Source organism: Panthera leo, chromosome B2 (assembly GCF_018350215.1).
Source record: "Panthera leo isolate Ple1 chromosome B2, P.leo_Ple1_pat1.1, whole genome shotgun sequence".
NCBI classification, from domain to species: Eukaryota; Metazoa; Chordata; class Mammalia; order Carnivora; family Felidae; genus Panthera; species Panthera leo.
The window spans coordinates 29,680,581-29,690,104 of NC_056683.1; the positions used below are offsets into that span (position 1 = coordinate 29,680,581).

Here is a 9,524-nt window from a genome sequence, read left to right on the forward strand (position 1 = left end):
GTCACAGGCTCTCAAGAACTAGTTCATACCTATAGGGACTTTCTACAAATAAATGGATTCCAGTACTGGCTTTCCCACAGATACTGTGTGACTGAGCAGTTTAAATGGAACCTTGGTTTCAGGGTCATTGGGGTCGGAGAGCTAATACCTAACTATTGGGTATCCCCAGCTCCTCTTCTAATCAAAGGAGGACAAACCAAAGACAAAAGTATCCACCTACTGTGTCCCAGGCTTCTTTATTTAAGAAAGTGATGAGTGATGTGGGGATTAAAAACAAGAGCATCCTTGAACTTCACCTTCCCTCTAACCAGTACCCCCCCAAACTCCCTGCCCCCACACCCTTTGTGTTCCCAAATCCTTTCTTAGTGAAATGAAGAACTTAATCCCAAAGCCCTGGTACAAACCCCAGGTTCTCTTTCCCTAGCTCTCCCCCTTCCTCTGGCCCCCATTCCTGGGAAGGGTTGGCACCTCAGTTTGAATGCATGGGAGAGCCCAGAGTGGTAACAGACACAGAGGGAAAGGCTTCACCCTCAGGGAAAGGGACTGAGGAGTACAGTGTAGTGAAGTGAGGGCTTCCATAGCCTGGGGTACCAAAATGGGGCCCTGGTGCCAGAGGAAAGGATACTGGTGCCCCTGAGAAAGGGGACCCAGCAGCCTCAAAATCCTCTCGTTGCGAATAGTCACTGCTTGATCGTTTGCCCTTCTGGCGACGATTGCAGAACCACACTCGGACCACCTGGGATGAAAGATACAAGGTAGAGTGACAATCAATCATGAACTCCAGGAGGTGGGGCTAGCTTTGCTTAGTCATTTGGCCCAAAGCCAACAGATCTAGAGTGGTTTGAAGACAAGAGCCAGAGCCAGGGAAAGGGAGATGGTGACTGGGGAGGAGATGGACCACATAAGGACTGGGCACTCACATCCTTCTCCAGCCCGAGCTGCTGGGCAATGTGGCTGATCTGCTGCAGGGTGGGTTTCGGGCACTGCAGGAACATGTTCTCCAGGTTGCCTCTCACTCGGTTCTCGATACTTGTTCGCTTTCTCTTTCGGGCCTGCACAAGTGTCTCTGCTTTGCATATCTGGTGAGGTGGAGAGAGAGTGACAAGGGAGGAAGATGGAATGGCAGACTTTGAGCCTGCAGAGCACCAGGAAGTCAGTGACTCAAGAGCAAATTGCTAAGGGGGCAGTGCCTGGACAGGTCACCTGTAGCAGATGGTATGGAGAGAATCCTGGAAGGGTGGGTTTAGACGGATGACTCTGGACCTCCTTCCAGAACTGAGGAATTCCACTCCATCCCACTGAGGACCATTGCCCCAGGAAGGAGAGCTGGAAGCCATGGGTGGAAGCATTGAAAACCAGGATAAGGCTCAGCAGACCCCTGAGCATCCCTGCCCCCCTCACCTCCTGCAGATTTTCGTTGTTGTCAGCTTCCTCCACCCACTTCTGCAGCAGGGGTCGCAGCTTACACATGTTCTTGAAACTGAGCTGCAAAGCCTCAAAACGGCAGATGGTTGTTTGGCTGAACACCTTCCCTGGGGAAGCCAGTGGAGAGAGAAGCAAGGTGAGGCAGAAGGCAGTACCTGTGTGACCCCAAGACCCAGGGCCTCCCCACCTTTTCCTGCCTTCCCGAGATCCCACACCAGGGTCACACTTCTTCCCAGAGGAAAATCAAGGTCCAGGTACTTTTTCCCCCTTCCTCTCTACCCTCTTCATGTGTGGGGATAGAGTCCGCTCCTGAAATACCCTTCCTTTGCTTCCCTGGTAGGAAGAAAAGCCCCAAGTTCAGGCATGTTCTTCCAGGGGAGATGTGGTCCCTGTGTTCTGTGTCAGGACAGGCTGAGGGAGACCCACCAAAGAGAACCCCCAGGGTGAGCCCCACATCGGCCTGAGTATATCCCAGGGTGATCCTCTTCTGCTTCAGGAGTTTGGCAAATTGTTCCAGGTCTTTCTGCAGAGCTTTGATGTCCTGGGACTGCATTCATAAAGGAAGAGGACATGTAAGAACATAAACACACCAGTTGTCGATCCCCCTTCCCACCTGGGCCCCAAGAACCTGGCTATAGCCCCAAGGAATGGTCTGTGGGAGTATCTGCATCCAGACTGCCCACCAAATATCTAGAAATAGCCTATCTACGAACATCATTCACCCCAGAAGGTAACACATCGGGTAGATGCAGAGCACCATTCCTGCATAGATGGAAAGGCAGGCCCTGGCCTCCATGAGAATGAATATCTGTCAGGTTATATGAAGGGAGCTGCTGCCTCTTAGCTCATTTCATTCCCACAAAAGCTTTTTGACCCAATTATTATGCCAGTTTGAGGCAGTTGAGACTGGAAAAGTAAAGGGCACATGTCTCTAATTCTCAATATGCTCTCCCCCAGCCTCCTCCCAGGGTATGACATGGCATGCACCTACACACACACACTACAGAAAAGGTGTCAAAAAAGGTATGAATTAAGTGACGGGTAGACTTGGTGCTCATTTTAAAAAATCTGATTATCCCTTATTTTTACTGTATCTTTTTGTGACATACAGGGATTCTCATTGATTAATTCAATAGATTTACTGCACACTTTCTATTAACCAAAGGCTACCCAAACTAGACAAAAAGCCTCAGGGGGCTTCCATTGTAACATGGAGACACAAATAAGTATTCAGCATGTTACTATGGTAGAAGCACCATGGAAAAAATGCAGCAGGGTGAAGGATTAGAGTACAGCAGGGTGGGAGACTATGAGGATGGTGACAGTTTTAAATAAGAGAAAATGATGCTTGAGCAAAGGGAAAGATCCCAGTGGAAAGGCCCTGCAGTGGCAAGGCCTGTGTGGCTGGAGCAGGGTGAAAGATGCAAGAAAGAGAAGAGGGGAGGAGCTCACAAAGTCAAAGGGATGAGCAGGGCAGATCTTGTGGATGCTGCAGTCAGCGAGTGAAACGGAGAGCTGCTGAATGGATTTGTAGAGTAAAATATCTGATTTTAAAATGTTCACTTCAGGGGCGCCTGGGTGGCTCAGTTGGTTGAGCGTCCGACTTCGGCTCAGGTCATGATCTCATGGTCCGTGAGTTCGAGCCCCGCGTCGGGCTCTGTACTCAGCTCAGAGCCTGGAGCCTGCTTCAGATTCTGTGTCTCCCTCTCTCTCTGACCCTCCCCCATTCATGCTCTGTCTCTCTCTGTCTCAAAAATAAATAAACATTAAAAAAAATTTAAAAAAAAATAAAATGTTCACTTCAGGAGTGCCTGGGTGGCTCAATCTGTTTAGCGTCAGATTCTTTAGTTTGGCTCAGGTCATGATCTCACGGTTGGTGGACTGAGCACCTCATCGGGCTCTGCATGGACAGTGTGGAGCCTGCTTGGGATTCTCTCTTCCTTTCTCCCTGCTCCTCCCCTGGTCATGCACGCACACTCTCTCTTTCTCTCAAAGAAATATTTAAAAAAATAAACAAAAAAAAAAAATTTTTACTCCAGAGGCACCCGGGTGGCTCAGTCAGTTAAGCATCTGACTCTTGGTTTTGACTCAGTTTGTGATCCCAGGATTCGTGAGATCTTTGCTGACAGCACGGAGCCTGCTTGGGATTCTCTCTGAACCACCACCCCTGCCCCACCCCTGTGCTCATAGTCTCTCTCTCAAAATATATAAATAAAACTTAAAGGAAATAAAAAAGATAAAATGCTCACTTCAGTTGACATGTTGACAACATACTAAGGAGGAAATGAGGGTATGACTTGTAACAACCGCAGTAACCCCCACATAGATGGTGGTGGCTGGGACCAGGGGGTAGTGATTGCTTCAGGGTGTATTTCCAAGGTGAAGATAGCTGTGCTTTGAAAAGATGGGATGTAGAATGTGAAAGGAATGAGGATGACCGGTTGGGGCCTTGAGCTACTGGGTGATGGATGGGGTGAAGCATTTCATGGAGCCATCCCAGCAGGAGACACAAAATGTGGTAGTCCTCTCCACAGGCATTTGAGCTTGAGAGTGGATGAGAGGAAGGAAAGGTAGATAGAGCAGAGGGTGATGGACTGAGCCCTGGGGCACTCCAATGAAGGCAAGTGGCCAAGAGGGCTAAACCTTTGTGCAGTCCTAGAAACTTTGAGGGAAGCATTCCAAGGCTGATCAATCACATATTCAAATAGGCTAACTTCCATTCCCAACTTCTGCTCAGTCCCTGCTTCAGACCTATAAATGTTCTCAGCTTCCCATAATAGCTTTTCCAAATCCTACTTTGAGGATTGAAATAAAGTAACCCCAATTCAGACCTTAGCTTCATCATTTAGTAGTTAAGACCCGTGAAATAGGCTAATAATACCTCCCTGGGAGATTTTGTGGTGGTTTAATGAGATAATGATGTAGAAACTGAGCACACAGCCAGGCACTTAGGAAATGGACCACAATTGGCAGCCATTATTATTCAAGGCTCAGCAGTCACCTCCTACAAAGTCGAGGGCCACTCGGTCGGCTGACCCGCTCACACCTCCTTTGGTGAGGTCTAAAGGCTTAGTACTTGATCTCTAATTGCTTACACTTGTCTCTTGGGAGGACTGGAAGATACATCCTTACTAGTCCTTAGCAGGGCTGGACCCAGAAGTCTTTCAATCCCTCAGCAGACCCTAAATTTGGGCGATGGCCTGGAGGACTTCTTCCACCAAGGGGGTGCCAGGGTGTGCACTTTGCATAATGGTGACTCACTGGCCCCGAGGCAGAGGTCAAGGGAAGACAAGCCCTAAACTTGACGGGAGGTAAACCCAACCCCACACGTCCACACACACAGCACAAACAGGAGCTTCTATCAGAAATCAGTCACACCCTAGACTTTCAGGAACAATAACCCTGGGATAAGCACTGTTTTTGCCCTCAGGCCACACTTAACCCTAAGGCCAAGATCCTGAGTCTCGTAAGGATCAAATTTTCAAGAAGGGCTAAGGGTGGGAGAAGGGACTCAAACCCCAAGCTGGGCCTAGTGCTGGGCTGGTAATAAATGAGTGATCGGACCCTGGTCAGGCCAGGCCTAGGATGTGGAAAGGTGCTACTTGACAAGGGCCGGGCGGGAAGCAAGGCCAGCCTGGGGCAGCTTCCGACTCCCTGGGGCTGCCCTGCCCTCACCTGCCCCTTCTCTCTGAATTCTGGCTTCTGGTTCCCACCGTGCCCTTGCTCTCAGGCCACACAGCCCTCTTTGCCTGGGGCATCGCCTCTGCCTGCTGCCCTCTTGGGTTCCAGGCCTAGGCAGCCACCACCCCCTCCCTGGCCGCCCCCTGCCAGCCCAGCCACCCCCTCTGGCCCTGTTTCAGCTCACTCGCCTCCTCGGTGTTTTGCTCCAGCTTCTCCTTGTCCGGCTTCACAGCCCCAGGTGGGGCAGCGCAGGGCTCAGGGGAGGCCCCCTCGGAGTTGCTCTCCACCCCGGCTCCCCTTTCGCCCTCTGGCTGAGAGGTCTCCAGGCCGCCTTGGGGCACCAGCCCCACTCCAACCTGAGGCCCACAGTACGTCATCCCCCCGCAGAACTCATACGGCGGGGGGCACGGGGGAATCCCCCACACCTCAGCGCCCGGCCCAACCCCCGGCCCGATTCCTGACCCGCCGGGAGGGCCTTGGAAGCTCAGCCAGGTCCGAGGGTCAACCCAGCCGGGCTCCGGCCCTCCCGGCGCATCGCCTCCACCGCCTGGCGGGGGCGAGAAGGCCAAGTCGGAAGCCAGGTGTCCCGCCATGGGGAACGGAGGCGCCCCAAGCCGGGGGCCTGGAAAAATGAGGGCTCTCCGAGGCACTGCTCAACACCTCTCTCCCTCCCCAATCCCACCCACTAGCCTTGACCTCTGGCCCCGCCCCCTGGATGGGTGGAGGTGAGGGCGGTGGGGGTGGGAGAAACTGAGGCGAAGGGTGTTTGCCTGATGGTGGCGGTGGTCTGTGGCGGGGGTAGGAAAGCCAGGGAGCTCCAGCTAGGCGCCTCTCAAGGCCCCAGACCCTTGATGCAGGCCCCTCATTCGGACCTTCACTTCCAACCCGCAACAGGCTGCCTGCCCCCTCTGGGGCTCTGCACACCTCAGAACTGTCTGGGTGACTTGGACACTTCCTCTCGGTTCTTCAGGAGCCCAGGTGCTTGACCCCTCTTCAGAGACACTGACGCCCTCTCCTCCCTGGTGCACAGCCATCCTCTCAGCTCCTCAAACATTTTTGAGTGTGTATGTGCCTAGGACTGCCATAACTACCCCTCCATTCCTTAATATCCACCCCCTGCGGTCCTCCCTCTTGCCCAATTCCCCCAGGGGGAATTGACATCCCCATCCGGATTACTGGCCAGGTTCAGTCACTCCAAAGCCACAAATGCCCTGTACCTATCTGCCAAGCCTGCTGAATTTCACCCCGTCTCCAACGGCAGACTGACAGACAAGGCCTCCCTTCCAGAGCCCCCTTACCTACTAGACCCAGGGATTGACCCCCTACTTCCCTTTCTAAGGGCCAGACTCTGGACTGACTGGGCCCACGTTCTCTAACCTTTGTCCAGACGGAGGGATCAGACACATACACCCCAGAGGCCCCCCACTGTGGGGCCCCTCATCAGCCTCCTTGGCACCCCCCCCCCCCCCATCAGAGACCCGAATATCTGGCCCCATTGTTGGCTGTTCTTCCTCCTCCCCCTCCCCAGCCCAGGCCTCCAGCCCCAGGCCTTGGGTGGGGAAAGCCAAAGGAGAGAGCTGGGGAGAAAAAAATATCCGACTTCAGGTTCAAAGAAGCTTGGAAGGGACTGGGGGAAGGGGGCAGGACAATGGCCTTGGCTGGACAATCCCAGTCCCCAGAGGGGGCAGCTCTAGCCCTAAACAAGTGCTCAACCCTTGAATGGGCCTGGATGGCTCCCCTGGGGACAGCTTCCTGCTCCCCAACCCCCAGCCCCAATCCCCCACACAGAATCCCCCTCAGAGCAGCTAAAAAGAACTCCAGCAACACCATCCCCCTGCAATCCCCTCAAAGCCTGAGCCTCAGACAGGACCCCCCGCTGGGACCTAGGTATCCTGCTCCCCTTCCTCTGGAGGACTCAGGCGTCCAGCCTTGTCATCCACCCCTCCCCCAGACCCCCAGGCCAAGGGATCCGCTTTGTTTAGTGGGGCTGGTGGAAAGATGCCGAAGAGGTGGAAAGCGATTTGGGGAGGGGGTACAGGAAGCCAGCCCTAAGCTCTCCCCCCAGGGTCTATTTTTCTGGACTTCCCTGACTGTCCTCAGGGCTCACACTGCTGGCCTGGTGCTTGATTCTGTTTGCAAAAGAATAAACCTCAAGGATCCTCAAACTTGCCCTAAGTGGAGGCACTCGGGTAAATTGGGGGACTGGATCAGTTATCCGCAGCTTGTAAGGTCGGAATCCTGAGCCTAGGGACACTGACACTGACCCCTGCCAACTTTAAGGCATCTCTTCAGCTCGCCCCTGTCTGTGGTTGTTTGCTGGGGTCAGTGGCTCAATGTCTGCCTTCTGAGGGGCTGGGTGTCCTAGTGGGGGCCCTTCTACCTGTAGCCAGCTGTCTTTACCTTGGTATCAGTGAGTTTTTTGTGCCTGTTTTCTTTTTTTCCCCACTGAGTCTATATAACACAACCCTGTTCATGTGCCCATCTATATGTACATTTTGTACAACTAACTGTGTGCATGCATTTCAACACTTCCCATAGGTCTGTTAGCAGGTCTACAGGGCAGCAGGGCAGTGGAGCCGGAACTGTATTCACCTCTAAGCCACTAACTGCCCAAAAGGCAGATAGATTAAGAGGCCTGATGGGGGTGGAGAGACGTGCTTTAGAACAGAAGGGGGCCCCTCCCCAGCCATCTCCCCCACCCCCAGGACAGAGCCATCACAGCACCTTTGTCATGCATCTATCTGCTGTCTGCCAAGAAGACAGCCTCCTGGAGGAGGGGGAGGGGCAGTCCTGAGACTTGGCTGAAATCCCCAACACCAGTGTTTCTCAGCTCACCACTCTCTAGAAACCTCCCTCCCCTTGCGAGTTCAGAGAGTCCCTGCTGCCCGTCTTCCCAGTGACTCCTCAAACACCTTCCCAATTTTCCCACTCAACACCACCCTCTTGTTTTTTAGATTACAAATTGTAGCTGCTCTAGGTGGTGTCTCTGGCCTGGGCAAGAGACTCATTCCAGAGAGAGAACCAGAAGAGGAGCGGGTGCTGGGATCCCTGTTGGCCTGTGGTGGTACCTCTGCTGCAGGTCAGCCCTGTGCTTGCCTGGAGTCTGAGTCAGAACCTTAATGGCAAGTTAAGTTTGTCTGGAGTCCTAGCCAGCCCCTCCTGGGGTTCTCAGGGCTGACCCAGGCTGAGACATGTTGCCCTCCCCTTCTCCACCCTCCTGTTCATCCTGAAGGGTAGGGGGCTGCCCTTCTGCCAGCCAGCGTCTGCAGGGCAGCCCAGGGTTGTTGACCTGGAGGAGACAGGAAGCGAGGTTGAGTCATCAGACCAGGCTTGACTTTCCTGGATCTTAGAGAGTCACTAAAAAACTTAAAGTTCCAAAAATCAGTTCAGGACTAGGCTCACAAACTCTCCACATACACCTTTATTATAGTGCAATGTCAAGGCCCTGCACAGAGAAAAATACAAGTATCTGGTTTCAGGGCACCACTGGAGACTCAGGAAGGGCAGTTGAGGTCCAGCACTCCTCAGGCGTGGCTGGCTGTGTAGCTGCAAAGAGGTGTCAGCCTAACCATCCCCTTGCTGGGGCATGGGGGTGCTGTTTGGGGAAAAAACAGCGGAAAGGCTCAGATGGAGACCAATGGAAACTTGCTCTACACCAGCATGGCAAACCACTTATTTTGATATCAGGGTTCTGTCAATCTGTAGGCAGAAGAAAGCAAGGAGGCCTGGGGAGAGGAGGGTTCAGGCTTTGCCCACTCTGAGAGATTATCTCCCTAATCTCAATGTATACATATTCCACTCCTGGCTGTAAACCACCACCTGCCCTTCTCACAGTGATCCTCCAATCTCTCCCCAGGTGTGCAAACTGATGTCTTCTTTTCCCCAGTCCGACACTTACCTCAAATAGAGGAGCCTGTTTGCTGGTTGTAGTCTGTGGGAAAAGTGGGAGGGGTGGGAGCCTGGGAGAAGTAGTCAGGAGTAAACTACATGTCTGTAGAGCAGGGTTCTTGGCCCTGGCTCTGACTCCCCAGCCAATGGCACCTCCTCCATCCATGCCTCAGTTTCCTCACCTAATAAAGAGGAATTGGACTAAATGAACTCTACGTTTCCTTCCAGCCAGAACATAAAATTGCTGCCCCACTCCCATACACCCTCCTATCCATCTTTATCACTTCTTTGCCATGGGAATATAGATTTGTCTCTGTGCACTTGTGAAGAGAAATTGGGGTTGGAGGAGTAGGAGAGGAGGAACTCAGTGAGTTGCCAGCTGGCAACTGGCCTTTCTGCACCCCATCTCCCACCTCCAAGCAGCCTTCCTGGGAGATCTGGCAGGTATTCCCATCAAGTCTGATCGAGTTATGTAGGAGGATTTTGACAGGCCAATTTGGACTTGGTTTTCAGTGCTTGGGAGGTTACAA

At 53.0% G+C, this 9,524-nt stretch overlaps 1 protein-coding gene across 1 annotated transcript; it reads right to left on the reverse strand.

The window, feature by feature from the left end:
- Nucleotides 1-231: 231 nt before the first annotated feature.
- Nucleotides 232-5,699, reverse strand: POU5F1 (POU class 5 homeobox 1). Its single transcript, XM_042937255.1, has 5 exons — nucleotides 5,295-5,699; nucleotides 1,852-1,972; nucleotides 1,402-1,532; nucleotides 921-1,079; nucleotides 232-736 (listed from the first exon to the last, which is right to left on the reverse strand). Exons 1-5 carry the CDS (start codon nucleotides 5,697-5,699, stop codon nucleotides 470-472), a joined length of 1,083 nt encoding a protein of 360 aa, XP_042793189.1. The 3' UTR covers nucleotides 232-469.
- Between the last annotated feature and the right edge of the window lie 3,825 nt (nucleotides 5,700-9,524).

Coding starts and splice junctions, on each gene's coding strand:
- POU5F1 (XM_042937255.1), bottom strand. CDS start 5,699: ATGGCGGGACACCTGGCTTCCGACTTGGCCTTCTCGCCCCCGCCAGGC. Junction 1,533..1,851: donor CACCCTGGGGGTTCTCTTTG/GTGGGTCTCCCT, acceptor TGGCTTCCCCAG/GGAAGGTGTTCAGCCAAACA. Junction 1,080..1,401: donor ACAACGAAAATCTGCAGGAG/GTGAGGGGGGCA, acceptor CCACCTCACCAG/ATATGCAAAGCAGAGACACT.